The sequence below is a fragment of the Coenobita brevimanus genome, chromosome 21, assembly GCF_032717465.1.
Source record: "Coenobita brevimanus isolate Jiangsu-jjx chromosome 21, ASM3271746v2, whole genome shotgun sequence".
In the NCBI taxonomy this organism is placed as follows: domain Eukaryota; kingdom Metazoa; phylum Arthropoda; class Malacostraca; order Decapoda; family Coenobitidae; genus Coenobita; species Coenobita brevimanus.
In genome coordinates, this window is record NC_136974.1 from 26,558,241 (window position 1) to 26,576,717 (window position 18,477).

General features: G+C 41.1%; 1 protein-coding gene across 1 annotated transcript in view; it reads right to left on the reverse strand.

Annotated features, from left to right (window-relative positions):
* Nucleotides 1-18,477, reverse strand: part of Dhc93AB (Dynein heavy chain at 93AB) — a 289,061-nt gene that overhangs the window by 148,515 nt on the left and 122,069 nt on the right. The window contains exons 41-43 of the mRNA XM_080266572.1: nt 16,807-17,006; nt 9,543-9,699; nt 4,861-5,049 (exon numbers count right to left, since the gene is read on the reverse strand). Of these exons, the coding sequence (XP_080122698.1) occupies nt 4,861-5,049; nt 9,543-9,699; nt 16,807-17,006 (546 nt within the window). The remainder of the gene's footprint in view (nt 1-4,860; nt 5,050-9,542; nt 9,700-16,806; nt 17,007-18,477) is intronic.

The following is an 18,477-nucleotide window of genomic DNA, read 5'->3' on the forward strand; positions in this document are numbered from 1 at the left end:
CGGTTGCGAAGATATCGTGGTAACAGACGCACACACACACAGACAAAGTGAAAACGATACCATCTTCGCAATCGCGGCTGGTAATGAACAGTCAGCCTTCCATATTCACGGGAGTTACCAGCTTGTTTGCAGATGGTGAAAATCCGAGAATAATTTGCGCTCACCCCCTAAACAAAAAAAAAAACAAAAAAACAAAAAAAAAAAGAGCCCCTGCTGCCGTAATTTATCTATGACTGTTAAATAAAAGATTTGTATTGCCCCCAACGTCATTAGAACTCAGAATCTACACGCTCACTTGGTAAGCTGCTGTACTCAAGCAGTTGCAAGCGCTGCTTCGAATCTTCGCAATATTTTAACGCCTCGGTAGCGCAGTTGGCAGCGCATGAGAATAATCTCAAGGTCGTGAGCTTGGATGGGTGACTGCCTGGGAACACCAGATGCTGTTGGCATCCCTACGTGTTAAGTGGGGTTGGTGGAGGATTAGTGCCCCTCCCTGTAAAACAATTTACTCTAAGCCCTTGGCCACCCCGTTTGGGATACATGGCGTCTGGGAATGAATGAAAAATGAATATTAATCAACGAATCTACAAATAACGAACCTGCGAATACAGAGGGCCGACTATATTAACATTACTGTCCTTGGTTACTGAATGGTAAGATGGCTGGTGATCTTATGCTTTAAGGCATCGCCTGTGGTAAAAGACAGGTACTGTGCTCATCTGTCTGAATCCCTAAGAAGTGGGTGGGAATTTTCTTATCTTGTAATGCTGCCAGTGTCTTAAGCTAATCACTCATCTACTTTATGTTCAGGACTACAGTCATGGGTCCCTTCACCTGCATAGGAGTAATTGGACTGGCGGTTACCATTTATTGCTTCTACTGAAATATAAAGCTGTAACGTAAAGTAAACATGATCTGTAAATCCACTAATAACAAGGCGCTGAATCATGACTATTCTTTACATTTGGCTGAAAATGGGTAGTCAGTCCACAGCTGAGCCGTGAGATACTTTGCGAATACCATAACTACTGACGAGCGTACTGGAGGTAGGTCTGGCTACTACGGTGCGTGGTACTGAGAAAAGTGCCAGTTCAATACTACGGATTCTATTTACAGTACAGTATGTTTGTTATTTAAATATCCAAGTAGGTATTAGTAATTAAGCCCTTCAGTACAACGAGTATTTTATATATTGTATTCTAGCTATTATCGAATATTTTATTCGGGTCAGGGAGCCATCACTTAGTGAAATGGTTAGAAATTATTTCCATTAACTCTTTCAGTACCGTGACCATGACAACTGATTTAGTATATTCTAGTTATCAGACAGTACCAAAATATACTGCGTAGGAGAGACTTCTTGTACTGAAGAGATCAGTATACAACTGTGTACTTTACTATGATACAGTTTATAAATCATTAATTAATACATATCTTTGTGGCTCAGGAAGGCAGATGCAGAATAATAATTATTTAGTTACCCACAATATTTTTCCCAGTTAATTAAAGACAAAGGCATAAAGTTTAGAACAATCTGTTTGAAATATATGGGATTTAGAACTACAACCAGCAATGTTCTTCTACAATAACTACATGCCGTGTTGAGTGTTAGGATGCCGAGAGAGAATGTTAAACCCTTCATTGTGGTGACACCTTTCTTGAACTCTCACTACTGCCAGATCATTTTATTCATCTAAGGGCGACAGCTTTCATGGGGAGAAGGTTTTGGGAGGTTGTTTCTAAACCCTTCCCTACCTAGCATCTCTCCTCAACTGAATAAATTTGTCTTGTGGTAGCACGAAAAAGAAAAAAAAATAGATAAAAGATGTCATCATAATAAAGGGGACAAGACTGTGTGTAGGGTGGTATGAGGGTGCTTTGGGGTTGACATGAGAATAGATAATGTAGGCGTGATGTTGGCGGGATGTTAAGTAGAAACTAGCTAGAAAGTCTTGGAAGAAAGATGTGTTAGCAGGCAATTAGGGAAGTAGGTGTTGATATGGAGAAGGTGGTAAATAGATGTTAACTGGTAAAAAAAGGGAAGGCATGATGTTGGGTGGAAAGGGAAGGCGAAAGACGTGAAATATCTTAATATCTGTAATGTTAAAATAACGTACTTCTGGGCAAACACATTTACAAATCACTTAGACTGGAATAGTAAAATCAAACTTGGTCCATTACAACAATGAACGATTAACAAATGCACTGTAAATAATAGTACAAAAAAATCTTTCAATCAGTGTATATAACCAGATATTATTAATGTTCAAGTGCAATACAGAAATCTAAAATTTGTGGGTGCCCCATCACACTGTCTTCCATATGGGCATAAGAACAAGAAAGACAACACATGACAAAAAATGAATATTTCTCTAATCACGAAAAATGTCCTTCAAAAATTATCTAATGCATTATTTTCCTACAAGAAACATCCATTGACCCCTTTCATGTGTTTTTTTTTCCCTGCTGCGTACAAGGGGGGGACTTCCCTGCATTATGAAATTTTTGAGTGACTTATACTTACCCTCCACAGTGGAAGAAATTTCAAGAAACTAGGGTGGGAAGCAAGGGTTAGAAAATCGAGGGATAATGTCGATGCACAGTGAAAAGAAATGAAATAAAGCGGTGAGAGAAGATAAACTTGATATGAATGGCAAGGTTTAGGTAAATGAGAGAGGCAAATGTAAAGAAAAACAGATGAAAGTGGAAGAATAACCAGGAGAATAAGGGCGGAAGAGATGAATTAGAGAAATGAGAAAAGGAATGTTGGTATTGAAGGAAAGTAAATCGTGAGAAGAGAACAATGAGAAAAAAAAAAAAGCAAGGAAGGAGTGGGCGGATGGATGATGATAATGAGAAAAATAACAACGAGAAAGAAGCTTTGGAAATGAAAGAAAAAACTTGACACACAGAGAAGCAGGGATAAAACGATATAATATAATAAAAAGGTTGGGAGCAGAATGTTAGGCTTTATGAGATGCAGTGCCAAGATGCTGAAAGAATGAGAGGGACGAAGTTGTGGGTTGTACAGTATTCTCCTTGGTTTAAAAGGCTCCAAAGCACCTCCTTGTTGCTAGTTTATTTTGTCCTCGCTTATTCTCTCGCATGGTCTCACACACAATGAAGTCTTCGTTAAAAGCCAGAGATGTGCTAGAAAACATCACAACTTTATCTTTTTTTTATTTTTTCATACGAATGGTTCTATATCTTGGGGAAAATTGGCAAATCACCATTACAGCTGCCAACAAAACTTTAATAGGCAATCATTTTTTGTGTAATTTACTGTTGTCTTAATTGCAGAAAGATACATACAAAGTACCATATAACGAGAACTTACCATATACTGATATAAGATAGATTTACAGTTACCCTTTATGGAAGAGAACAGTACGGTATAAATACAAAATAAAATGCTAAGGAAGAGTGTAAGGAGGCCATTTAAATCCACAAGAATATGATTCCTTGAGGCTGGGCAGGGTGCAGTGAAGCCAATTCAACCCTTTGAGTGCCTGAAATTAATATGGCACAAAAAAAATTCTGATGTCAGCAAGAAAAAAAACTCTTAGAGATACCTATAATAGTCAAAGAATGAAATGAAGAGATTATCGGTAACGAGGCTGACATAATAACTAAGGAAACGGGAAGAAGTAAAATCATGAAGAAAAAGAAAAAAAATATGAGCTGGGCAGGGAAGAAAGAGACAGGTAGAAGTAGCCGGGTGTCTGTAATTTTTCCCACAGAATGTAAAAAGATGAACCTGATGCTGTAATAAGTACAGGACCAACACCACAAGTATATCATTATTTACTGTACAATATTTATGGTTTGGTTGGTGCTGCAGATGGACACCTTCATGTGGTAGAACCGATACAAATGGGTGGGTCAACTGCTTGGTTACACAAATGTCCCTCAAATACCTTCCTATCCTCCGAAGGTAGGATGATATGGAAGGAACAAGAAAAGCAAATTTCGCCTGCAGTCCATCAAGTTTGTATTTCAGATCAGCCGGAGGCCACAGCAACAAAAACAGCAATGGTGTGATTTTGCACAAAACAACCAGAGACAACAGCTTTTGTCATCTCTCAGTTGTAGCTTCATTTGATAAATAAAGATAGTTTTCACAGTATACTACATACTGTAGCTGTTGGCACTGGATATTTGTATTCATAACAAGGAGTTCGCCTCTGATATCTGCCTAACATATCACTTTACATGGGCAATCAAATGAGACCAAATGATCTTAATAATCTTTAGTTACTTTATTATTTGAAGTCATTATAGGGAGTTCTTTACACTATGCAGTATTAAGAAATATTCTATATTCTAATGCAAAATAATGAATACTTTCAGCAAGCAAAAAGGTACAGGATATTTTATTAATTTACAAAATAAATTTAACTTTGGTTTTGTTGCTTACTATACCTTAATATGAGCCTAACAGTTTGAAGGGATCTCTTAAACTGTTCGTGGTGTCATAAACCCTTTCAGACTGGTGACGTCTTTGATCTTACTCTGGCCAGTGCCACACGATTTTATTCATTTTTAAAAATAAGTCCCTGGACAAAAGGGATTATGAATCTCGATAAGCCCTTCAACCGATGACGTCTTTTTTTATTTTATTCTGGCTAATGCGCATATCAATCTCCATAATGTTTATTTTATTATGACAAATGCCAGACAATTTTATTCACTTTAGTAAGCTCCCAGGTGGTGAGGACTGCATATTCAGACTTCAAGGGGAACCCGGTAAGGGAAAGTAGGAAAAGACAGACGAAAAACTTAGCAGATGATGATGTCATGAGGGTGGTGCTGGTGAAGCAGAGTGATAGAGCTACATGATCTCGGCAGTGGGTGCCTCACCTCATTGCGGACTGACGACACAATGTTCTCCACCTCATCCTCCGGGAACAAATCAGGGATTTCGCCCGATGCCAGCAGGTCATTAATCAGCACCAAGAACTTCTCATCTGGGATGTGGGCGTCCGTCATCAGGAATACTGTACCAAGGTTCTTCAGACCAGCGCGCAGGTACAGGTTGGCCAGATCACTCTGACGAAGGAAGGGGAGAGGTTGACAAACTGGTAAACAGAGGAAGTCGTTATTATTAGTCACATTATTTACATTCTTTGTCATCAGTCCCCTCAGTCCAGTGATGTGCAGTACTGTGTCTCTATATTCATTCATGCTCAGTTAAAAGCATTTATGACAATAACGCAAAAATCTAACTAAATGAGTTTTCCTCTTTCAGACCGTGAAGAATGCAGCAGTAGTGCAATATTGTATCACATGATGTTACTTATCCCTTACAAATGAAGGTAATGTAGATTTTTTTTTGTCTTCCCAAAGAAATTTCCATGGCAGTTTTCTACACTGCATGGTGGTCGTTTTCATTTTTCCTGCTGGTCTCAATTTGGAAGGTGTGGTGGGCGGGAAAGAGCGAGCCTTCTAGTTTTGTTAACCTTATCTTCAGCTCATATATTTATATATCATAGTCATAGCCATCTTCGTGACAAAGAGTCCCGAAAGGACTATTAGATTTAATTGTTTGCTTTCCTTTGTACTCCTTTGTACACTAGTTATGGTGTTAGAAACAGTTTCTACTAGCCATTTAACAATCAAATTTCACTTCTTAACTACTTAAAGTCATCTGAAGGAAGCAAGAATAGATTTAGAGTACATCATCGGACTGAAGAGGTTTGTTCCACATTAAATAAAAAATATATATATAAAAACTTCCCATTAAAGTAACACAGCGACCAGTAAAACTGATCCGCTAGTTGTCCCAGCTTTACAGTACAGCTACCAATTGTATAGAAGTGGTTGTGATATTTTGGAATACATCCCTGACTCATGACGAACACTACGTGTACTTGACACTTCTTTCCCCACAACACCTATCAAGAAGAAACCAGGTTGTCACTTAACAACCTGCACTCTGTAGCTGATACATAACCAGAATGACCGCAGGATGCCCCACTTCCCAGTGGAAGCAGTTATGAAGCTGTAAAGGTATTAAGCTGGAAAGCTTTATGTGCAACTGGTGCCTTCCTCACGGCGAAAGAAGAAGCCAACCCCTATTGTACAATGGTTTTTACAACATGGGGAAAATCTCTCATAAAGGAAGGGCTGCAAACAACTCCTTCAGTACAGTAATAACATTCTTATTACTACCATATCATACTATACTACCAGATCATACTATACTAAAGGGAGACATATTATAGGGTACGGGGAACATTTATCATTCATTTATGAAAATCTACAGTAAGCGTAACCTCATTCACTATTCTGTATGTCAAGGTTTTTGCACTGCTGCCTGGAATGTCGCCTTGTGGTCTTCTCAAAGGACAACGTATAGATTGTGGTACATACTTTTTGATAATAATTATGGTTTCAAAATTTAATGATATTACCGAATGTCCCCGCAAAAATATAAATAACTTAATATTCGCACCTCTCTCTCTCTTGTTTCTCTACACACATTATTAAACCAACTCGGGCATTTTTTTTTTTATTAAGTCGGACCACATTTTCAAACGGTGCAAGACTGTGAGAGAGGGAGTGAGTGAAGAGTGGTAAGAGTGAGTGAGTGAGAGACTGTCTGACTGACAAACGATGAATCAGTGAGCGACAATCAGTGAATGGTGAGTGAATGAGTAGGAGTTGAGAGCCTGAGTGGGGAGACAGTGAGTGAGATGTGAATGAGAGAGTAGGGAGTGTGACTGAGTATGAAGTGAACGAGGAGTATATGAGTGAATGGGTATTATGTGAATGGGGAGTGAATGAGGGAGTGGGGAGTGAGTGAATGATGGAATGGAGAGTGAGTGAATGGTGGAGTGGGGAGTGAGTGAATGATGGAGTGGGGAGTGAGTGGTTGAGTGACTGGGGAATGAATGAGTGGAGAGTGAATTTTTGAGTGGGGAGCGCTGAGTGAGTGGGGAGTGATTGAGCAGGGCATGAGTGGAGAGTACCTGCATGAATAGGGACTGAATGACTGAGTGGGGAGTGGGTGAGTGAGTGCGAATAGGGAGTGATTGTGAGAGTGAAGTGTGACTTACTGAGTGTGGAGTGAATAAGTGAGGGGGAGGGAGTGAACGAGCGACTGGGGTGTGAATGGATGAGTGGAGGGTGACTGAGTGAGTGAGTGATTAGGGGGTGAGTGAGTGGTTAGGGAGTGAATGAGTGATTAGGATATGAGTGAGTGGGGAGTAAGTGATTAGGAAGTGAGTTAGTGAGTGAGGAGTGAGTGAGTGATTAGGGAGTAAGTGAGTGATTAGGAAGTGAGTGAGTGAGTGAGTGAGTGAGTGATTAGAGAGCGAGAGAGTTAGTGAGTGAGGAGTAAGTGATTGATTTGAGAGTTAGTGAGTGATTAGGGAGTGAGTGAGTGAGGGAGTGGGGAGTGAGTGAGTGGTTAAGGAGTAAGTGAGTAATTAGGGAGTGAGTTACTGGGGAGTTAGTGAGTGACTAGGGAGTGAGTGAGCTGGTCAGTAGGGAGTGAGTGAGTTAGTGAGTGGGAAGTGAGAGAGAGTTTAAGGAGTGACTGAGTGTGTGGGAAGTATCTGAGTGTGGAGTGAGTGACAGAAGTGAGTTGAGAGTGAGTGTGGAGTTGGTGAGTAGAGAGTGAGTGAGAGGAGTGAGTAAGTGATCGAGTGGGGAATGAGCGAGGAGGAGACTGAGTGGGGAGTGAGTGAGCGATGTAAGTGGGGAGGGAGGAGAGTTAGGTGAGTGGGGGTAGAATGAGTGGAGCCTGAGTGTGGGTGAGGGAAGAGGAAGTGGATATACAGAGTGGTGGGGTAGGGAGTAAGTGAGGGTGTAGTAATGTGGAGAGTTTAAGTGGACAGAGTGAGGAGGGATGGAAGGAAAGAGAGGGGAGGGAAGAAGTGGGGGAGTGAGGATAAAGTGTTGAGAATTTTGGAGGGGTACGAGGGAAAGGAACAGTGAATGAGAGGGTGAGGAGAAGAAATGAAGTTGGTGGGGAGTTAAGAAGGGGCTTAAGGTGGGGCTTGGCATTCGTGGAAGGTGGTAAGAATAATAGAGAGATAAAATGGGAAAGGTGAGGAGAGTGGAGGGTGGTGGTTTTGTTAGAAAAAGGAGAATGAATGATGTAAGGAAAGGAGGAAGGGAAGAGATGAGGAAACAAAGGGGTGAAAAGAGAAAAATGGTGCAAGGATAGCGGCAGAAATTAGAGAGGAAAGGAGCAGTGAAGGTGGGGGGGGGGGAGGGCGAGGAGCTGAGAGGAGGGATGAGATGAGGGAAGGAAAAGGGCGTGAGAAGAGGAGGGAAGGAGTTAGGGGGTAAAAAGAGATAGTAGGTGCGGGATGAAAAGTTGGGGATGGCGGGTGGAATGTAAGATGGTGTAGTGAAAGGAATGGTGAGTGGAACACAAGGTTGGGGAATGGAATGATGGATGAGACAGTATCGGGGAGCAGCAGCGAGGTGAAGAAAGGGGTACAATTAAGCGGCAGGAGGGAGGAGTGAGACAGCAAATTGGAAATGATGTGGGGGATGGGGGTAGAGAAAGGAGGGAGGAGGCGGGGAAGGTAGAAGAAACAGGTCGGGAGGAAAGAATGCAGAGGGGGTGAGATTTGGAGTTTGAAGGAATTCCCGGTTGTCTTCCCGGTTTTGTATGGAATTCGATTCATTCATCTAGATTTGTTGCAGTTTCATTTGTCACCTCTATGTAGCACTCACAGCATTTTTTCTTTCACCTTGTCTGATTTCTGCATCTTGAAATTAATTTGGCTATGTTTTGATACTGCGTTAGCTGTACCCAGTTATGAATTATCTAGCTCTTTCATTCTAGTGGTTACCACACAACGTTACAGCTCCATTCACTCTATCTACACGCATTCTACTCCAACCCAGTTACCTCTTTTACTCCTGTGTGCTACAATCGAAGTTCGCAGTCAAATTTCATAGTCAAAAAAAGAAAAACACCACTGCACTGGCTGACAATAAAGGTTGTCTTGAGACGTTCAAAGGCTCGAGCCATTCTTCACGAAATGGAAAAACGCACGCAGTGTATAAACCACTGGATACAGGTCCCCAGATGCACCAGCCCACCGGGCATTGCCTAAATGCCCAAATGGTCAACCCGCCGCTGAGTTTAAGGATATTTACTAGTGGAGAGCCTTCCTCCTACAGTCCTGGGTATGGCCTTGCACTTGCTTGTAATGTGTAACCCCTTCCAAATATGAATATCACAGTGTGCTATTCAATACACGGCATCACACAAACTCCCACTTCAGTAACCCACTGATCATTTGTTTCTCACCCAGTGTGCTCCCAGACATACTCGTGCTTCTTCCTCATTCTCCCTTTCTCACACTCACACAGTCTTCTAGTCTCCCTCACTTCTCCTAGACGTACACCCACCTGAATTTTCACCCGTATCCCTTCTTACCCGATAACCCTTTCCGCTTCCCTCTGTTACCTAGTCTCTCACTTATCTTGGATTAACACATACTTTAATTCTCATCTCCCTCATCCTCAGTCACCTTTTTCCTCAGCTTGCCACCATTCATCTTTCCCAGCTTACTCACCCGTAGCTCCTGTATGCCGTAGTCTTTGGTAAGGGTGATTTGGAAGACCTCGAGGCCAGAAATGAAAGCAGCCAATCTTGCGAGACTCTGCTTTCCTGATCCCCCTACCCCCACCAGCAGGGCATTGCCACGCGGACACTCCAGGATGCGGTTGATTCTGGAAAATAGAACCTTGTAATGGCAGAGCGCTGGAATAGGCGGTGGATCCTAGAAATACAGAAACTGAATCACTGAACAGGTAACGTGAGGGACATAAACCCAGCTTCCTATTAATTATCAGTAGCATCACCATTTTCATTATTATCATCACTGTCGTCGTCGTCGTCACTACTACCACCACCACCACCTCCACCACCACCATCCTGTCGTTTTGCCCCGCCTAAGGATAGGAAATATTTAAAAATGGATGACAAGGTTCTTTACCTTTGTATGAGTGAGCACAGCACATAACAGTTCTTCCAATGCGCTTTTCTTTGTATTGGTATAGAGATGTAGTGGTCCTACTGCCAGCACTGAGTTTGCTGGCAGCTTTATACCTGCAGTACCACTGGAGGGGGTAGATCGTGCATGGGATTTTCTCTCGCCACATATTCAAATGTCCCAGAAGAGCTCAAAGATCGTTTCTGTAGATATTCCTATCCAGTGTACATATACGAAACTAGGTTCAGATAATGATGTTTTCTTAGGTAAAAAGAAAGGAACCAAAGCCTTAAAGTCTGCAAGATCCATGCATCCCTCCAAAAAGGAAAAATATAATATCCACTCACTTCATCATATCTACACATATCGCTGTTGACAGAATGAGTGTCACAGGAAGGGAGAAAGGAAGAAAGGAAGCTATAGATGAAGGCACAGATAGGTCAGAAACCATAAAAGGGCAGTTTGGAAATTAAAGATTTATGTCAGACTCGATCGAAAGCCTTTGAGATGTCAAGTGCAATGGCAAAGCTTTTGCCAAAGTCCCGAAAGGAGGATGACCAGGAGTCTGAAAGGTAGGTGAGAAGATCGCCAGTGGAGCGTCCCTGGCGGAACCCATACTGACGATCAGAAAGAAGGTTGTGATAGGAAAGATGCTTTAAAATTTTTCTGTTAAGATAGACTCGAAAACTTTTGAGACACAAGATGTTAAAGCAACTGGGCGATAGTTAGAGGCTTGGGAATGATCACCCTTCTTTGGGACTGGCTGAATGAACGCAAACTTCCAGCAAGAAGGAAAGGTACAAGTTGACAGACAAAGGCGAAAGAGTTTACCTGGGCAGGGTGTAGGCACAGAAGCACAATTCTTGAGGACAACAGGAGGGACCCCATCAGGCTCATATGCCTTGTTTGTACTGAGGCCAGTGATGGCAGAAAATACATCAGCTGAAGAAATTTTAATGTCAGCCATGTGGAAGTCAGAGGGGGGGGGGGAAGTGATGGAAGAACAGCCCCGGAATCGTCTAAGGTGGAATTGGAGGAGAAAGTCTGACCGAAGAGATCTGCTTTTTCATTAGAAGAAATAGCTACAGAGCCATCGTAGTAGAAAAGTGGAGGGGAGGATGATGAGGTAAAGTTGTTAGAAAGGTTTTTGGCAAGGTGCCAGAAGGAGCAGGACGAATTCGAGTTGGAGAGTTGAGAGCATTTTTGGTATGGATGATATTTTTAGCAGAGCGAAGAACAGACTTAGCACGATTCCTGGCAGAAACATAAAAAAGATGTGATTCATGGGTGGGTTGGTTCCGGTACCTATTATAGGCCCTCTCCTTGTTGTGGACAGCATTAGGACAAGCATGATTCAACCAAGGCTTTCTTTCATTAGTCAAAGGATATGAGAAGGGAATGTATGCTTCCATGCCCGAGAGAAAAACTTCCGTAATGCGCATGGCACACTCAGATGGCTTCCGGCCATGGAAGCAATAATCATTTCAGGGAAAATAAAAAAAGTACTGCCTGTGGGCCTTCCAATCAGCAGTTCCAAAGTGCCACAGTCGACGTTTCTTTGGAAGGTCCACAGGCCGTACTAGAGCGATAGGTCAGGTTAAAATGATAAGGTTGTGATCGGAGGAGCCCAACGGAGAAGAAAGATTGACAATTTAAGCAGAAGGATTAGTTGTAAGGAAGAGGTCAAGTATGTTGAAACTCTCTCCAAGGTGGTCAGGGATATGGGTAGGGTGCTGTAAAAGTTGCACTAGGTCATTAAGGACAGAAAAGATGTTGGCTTGTTCATCAGGTGGATCAGTGAAAGGAGAGGAGAGCCAAAGGTGGTGGTGAACACTGAAATCTCTTAGAATGGAGATTTCAGAGAAAGGAGAAACGGATAGGATGTGTTCCATCGTAGAAGTAAGACAGTCTAAGAATTTTTCATAGTCAGTAGAATTACGGGATAAGTAAACAGCACAGATATAATTTAGTCACAGAGTAACAGGAAAGCCAAAGCCAAAGAGTAGAGAATTCAGAAGAATCAAGTTCAGAACCACGAGAGCAAGATAAGCTGTTGCGTACATATACACAACAGCCACCTTTGGCTTTGAATTGAGTATAGAGAAAGCAGAAGGGTACAGAAAAGGGTTTGCCATCAGTTGCCTCAGACAGCTGAGTCTCAGTTAAGAAGAGAAGGTGAGGTTTAGAGGAGGAGAGGTGGTGCTCAACAGAGCGAAAGTTAAAGGAAAGGCCGCGAATGTTGCAGAAATGAATAAGAAGTGAATCAGACAGTGGTTCCAGGCAGCTCGTTGTGTCGTCACTGGGAGACGGACCTGTTCCTGCCTTGACAAATTTTCGCCATGAATGTGTTTCCTCCCTTGGGGCTATTATCCCCAATGGACCTATTTTAACCACAAACTTAATTTTGCTCATGAACCTACTTTTGACATGGATCTATTTTTCCCATGCATTTATTTTTTCCAAGGACCCATTTTCCTTACGGACAACAGTTTTCCACCGTGGACCTGTTTTCCCTCGGTGGAACTATTTTCTCTCCACTGACCCATTCTCTCCCTTGGACCAATTTTAACTCTTAAAGCTCTTTTCCCCATGGACCTGTTTAAACTGTGGACCTGCATTTTCTGCAATGGGAAGCACCGAATATGCACATGGACCTATTTTCTCCCACTGACCTAATTTCCAACATGGGCCTATTTTTACCTAATGACTTATGTTCGCCCTTGGATCCGTTTACCTATGATTATATTCATGGACCGATTTTCCCACATGGACTGGACATTCTCATCCGATGGACCTAATTCTCCTTTTTACCTCCGCCAATGAAGTTGGAGGAGGTTATGTATTCACCCAAGTTTGTCTGTTTGTTTAATTGTTTGTCCACACGATATCTCCAGAAGTTATCAATGAATTTCAATGAAATTTTGTAGAAGGGTGGACCATGGGCCAAGAATGAACTAACTAAATTTTGGGTTGGATCCGGATCCGGATCCAAATCCTGTGTATCCTGCACAGTATCTCCAAAAAATTTTAATGAATTTCAACAAAATTTTGTGGAAGAGTAGGCCATGGGTCAAGGAACAATTGATTTAATTTGGTAGCTGATCCGGATCCTTTGTATTCCACACAATATCTCCATGGATCCGGATTCGGATCCTTTTTAAAGGCAATTACATTGATGGAGTCATATGCTCCCTGAGTGATTTTTAGTATATTCATTTATTTTATTTATATATTTTGTGTATGACTCTGGGCATAGACTTCACAGCCCGCTTTCAAGGCCCAGTAATCCTCCTACATACCACACACCTCTACATGTCACCACTTCGGCTCGAACACCCGCCATCCATATCAAATACATGCTAGGGCTGTCTCATACAGGACTGGTATACTGGTATTAGCGGGAGTATTTTTATGACACGTTGGCGAGTCTTCAGGTAGATCAGTAGAGTCTGCCTTATGAAATTCAAATTCTCAAACTGTCCCTGTCACAGCGGGGATTCGAACCTGGATCCATTAGGACTGCAGGCCACCTCTCAACCGATTCAATCATCTCCTCCTCCTTGGACCTATTTTCCCACTACCTGGTCACCCTGTCCGTCCACTTACCCATCCTTCTTACCCATTCATCCACCCACCCTGCCCACCCACAGACTGACCCACCCTGTCCATCTACTCACTCACACACCCTGCGCACTTACTCACTCACCTACCGAACCATACCACCCACCTCGCTGAACCTCCATACCTCAGCTCAACTGCTCACCCAGTCATCTACCCACCAACCTACCAAGCTTCAGCATGATGGCTTGCAAGTTCACACACACACACACACACACACACACACACACACACACACACACACACACACACACACACACACACACACACACACACACACACACACGCACTAGATATAAATAGCCAAGAAAGCTGTTGGGACCAAAAGCTCCTGGATCTCGTACAAGAGTTTTTCTTAACGCAACATGTGAGGGAAACCACTAGAAAAAGAGGACTTGATGTACCTTCAGTTCTAGATCTAATATTTACTAGGCAAGAAAATGACACTGACAGTTTAATATATCACCCTCCACTCGGCAAAAGCGATCATGCAGTACTAAATTATAACTTCAGGATAGCATATGACATAGTAAACAGCAATGACAGTTACAAAAAGAGCCTAAACTATAAAAAGGAAATTATCAAGACCTAAAGAAGTATTTCTTAGAAGTTGATTGGGAAAATGAGCTTAGAGGACAAGATTTAAATGCTGTATATAAAAATTTTTGTGAATTTTATGAAATAGGAGTCCAGAAGTACATCCCACAGCACAAAGAAGCAGATAAGAAAATACAGAAATGGTTCAATACAGAATGTAAAAAATCAAAAGAAAGAAGAGATTTGTTGTGGAATAGATACAGAAGACACAATAGTGAAAGGGCGTATAATAATTACAAACAGGCAAGAAACGACTATACAAGAATAAGGAGGGAAGCCCAAAAACAGTTTGAGGAGGATATAATAAATAAAAGTAGTGATCAACCAAAGCTGTTTTACAGCTATATCAGAAGCAAAACCAAAGTAAAAGATATAATACAATCCATTACAGACGAGGGAATCACTTATACACAAGAGAAAGATATCTGTGAAGCACTAAATAAGAATTTCCAATTAGTTTTTGCAGAAGAAAAAAATTTTGAGAGGGACTATGTGGAACACGCATGTCCACACATACTACCAGATATACAAATAGTAGAAAAAGCAATACAGGAGGAGTTAAGTAGATTAGACAGAGGAAAAGCAAGTGGTCCTGATGAAATTTCATGTTGGGTGTTACAAGAATGTGCAAAGGAGTTAAGTAAACCATTATTTTTAATTTTCAAGAAATCCTTGAGTCAAGGGAAACTACCTGATATTTGGAAAAAAGCAAATATAGTCCCCTTATTCAAGAAAGGAAATAGACAAAATCCTCTCAACTACCGACCAGTATCACTGACCTGTGTTGTAAGCAAGGTATTAGAAAAACTTATAAGAAAAGCTTGGGTAAATCATCTAGAAGAACACAGTATGATAACAGAAAGACAGTTTGGTTTCAGAAAAGGAAAATCATGTGTTACTAACTTGTTGAGCTACTATGACAGAGTAACAAACACAATACAGGAAAGGGAAGGATGGGTGGACAGTATCTATTTAGATTTCAAGAAAGCTTTTGACACAGTACCACACCAAAGACTTTTATGGAAGCTGTACCATCAAGGAGGAATTAGAGGCAAACTGTTTTGTTGGATGCAAGACTTTCTCATAAAAAGAGAAATGAGGACAGTACTAAGAGGAAACTACTCATCATGGAAAGAAGTGACTAGTGGAGTACCACAGGGTTCGGTGCTCGCACCAATCATGTTTTTAGTGTACATAAATGATATGAACAGTAACACTGGAAATGAGAGCTATCTGAATATGTTTGCAGATGATGCAAAAATACAAAGGAGAATTACTAGCACAGACTCTTGTAGGGAGCTACAAGAAGAATTAAATAAACTTCATGAATGGAGTAGTACATGGCAAATGGAATTCAATGTGGACAAGTGTCATGTAATCAAGTTTGGTAAAAGTGGAAAAAGACCTGACTGGGATTATAAGTTAGGAAATAAAACCCTATACACATCAGAAAGAGAGAAAGACCTAGGTGTGATTATCAATAACAGACTATCTCCGGCTGACCACATCAGCGAGAAGGTACGGAACATGTATACACTGCTTGCAAATATGAGAATAGCATTCACATACATAAATGAAGACATGCTAAGAAGGATAATAACATCATTCATTAGACCAACCCTGGAATATGCATCAATAGTCTGGAGTCCTCATCTCAAAAAGCATATAGACAAGATTGAAAAAGTTCAAAGGGCCGCTACAAGATGGATACCAAGCTTAAGGGACCTAAGCTACGAAGAAAGACTAAATAAACTGAATCTACCAACACTACAGGAGAGAAGGAAAAGAGGTGACATGATAATGCTATATAAGTGCATATCAGGAAAGGAGAAAATAGACATAAATGATTACTTAACATATGGAGAAGCATCAGCAAGAGGACACTGCAAAAAACTGCATAAGAAGAGAGGTGATAAAGACGTAGGGAAATTCAGTTTCCCAAACAGAGTAATTGATCAATGGAATGCACTACCGAATGAAATAGTGTGTGCCAAAACAATTCACAAATTTAAGGATATGTACGATAAATATGGTTTAAGACACAGGACAGTACGAGCTTAACTCATTCCTGTAAAGATACAATTAGGTAAGAACAATTAGGTAAGGTAAGAACACACACACACACACACACACACACACATAAACGCAGAGCCGTTTTTAGACTTCAGAAGTAGAAATAAGACAGTGACATTAAAAAGGCTTATAACAATATATAAGTCGTAAATAAGTACTTAACTACGCATCCAGCTTACTTTTCCTCGGATACAGTGAACCGGGTGTGGCACACTCGAATAACTACCGTGCACTGATAATCGAACCATACTGACCTTGTATATATATGAATAGATAGCAGCAAAAACATGAGCTACTGCATCTTCAACCAAAACCTGACTCAAAGCTGGTGATGAGACCGTCCTGTAGGTGGTGCTGAGGATGAACACACCTTACCACACTACCACACCCTCTCTAAAACAACCTTCCTCTTTCCCACGCTCATTTCATGTCTCCCATACGATCAGATCCTCTCTACCACAACATCTTTCCTTAGAACACTGTGCTCCAACCTCTCACCACAGCCAGACCGCAAAGTTCCTTCCTACAACACTACACTACCACATCAGATCCTCACCTGCACACATGGGCCATGGCGTCCTCAAACAACACCAGGTTCATGGCCGCGTTGAGTTCGTTGTAGGTGGTGAGGGCGTCCTGTAGGGTGGTGTTGAGGTCCACCCAGGATTTGATGGGCAGGTACCGCGGCTCACCAACGCCTCGTGCAAAGTGGCAGAAGACGTTGGGTTTGGCCATCACCTCACCCTCGTCCAGTTCCTTAGGAGTGTGTGGGTAGGTGGGTGAGTAGGCGAGTGCATTAAGGGACAGAGAAACTGACTGACATGAGGGAGATTAAGTAGAAAGATAGATTGGTGAGGTAAGTGTGTGTGGAGAGAGAGAGAGAGAGAGAGAGAGAGAGAGAGAGAGAGAGAGAGAGAGAGAGAGAGAGAGAGAGAGAGAGAGAGAGAGGATATGATAAAAAAAAATGTCACACCACACCAACATCTTCACAGACAACAGTAATAAAACACACTGTATCAGGAATAAATGACAAGAAACACACATATCTTTTAAAGGATGCACATTATCCAGTACAAATTGGGATACTTTTTTGTGCAAACTTGAGACAGTTTAATAATTTCAGATTACTTATGCAGGAGGGCATTTATTTATTAAGATATTTATTGTATCAGTGACTTAAGTGTCAACACAGACATGCATCAGAGGAGTGAACACCATTTTGTAATATCATTTTATTATCTAGCAGTCAACCACAAACTTAAAGGGTAATATATTTTCCTTAATCCTATCTTAATCAGTAATTTATATCTAAACTACTTAAGTAAATATTTGTAACTATTCTGATGCTTTATTTTTCATCCTCTACTCGAATCTTCGTAATTTGGAAGTGTCACATTAGGTAAAATTTATCTGTAACAGCATTTTTCTTTCAGACATACTCAGTGCAATCCCTAAATAAATTCACTAACTCATTTCTGCCATTTTATGTACTAGGATTATGCTGAATGTCATATATTGTTCCATAATTTTTTGTTCATGGACATAATCACTCTAAGTTTAAGTGCTGGGTGGTCGATTATGGAAAGAAGAACGCTAAATTTTCAATAATAACTCAGGGAAAGTTATACTAATTGGATATTAATTCATAAGTAGGAGTTGTTATAATGATATTTTGTAAATTATTATACTTTGGAAAAATACAGGAGACATCACATTCTCATTACTAAGAGGTAACTTAGTTTAATGGCAGTATCTGAATGGGAAATGCCTGGATAACCATTTTTTAACTGTAATCAACCACCAAGCTAATCTGTCACAGACTACACGCCATTCACAATATAGATTAGTTGAACAATAGCTTTATGTATCAACTTTATTAAATGTTGTGGATATATATAATACAGATGAAGTAGCATTCATATATATCCATCAGTATGCATATCAGCATCGAATGCAGTCAACAAAAAATGTAAACGTAAAAAGACATGCCAAACGTTGTCCTGAACGCATAATGACAGCAATTAAATTTGTCATTAAGAGTATATGCTTGAAGAACCAACATATAAAGCTAAGCGGGACCCCAGGACAGAGATAGATTAGTCCATATTAGCTCAAGACTCAGCTCACTGTATTCCCAATATATTCTCAACCATATCTCGCCGTCCGGAAGAGAAAAAGGAACGTGTGGTGAGTCATGGGCACTATGAAGACATTTCTCTCTCTCTGA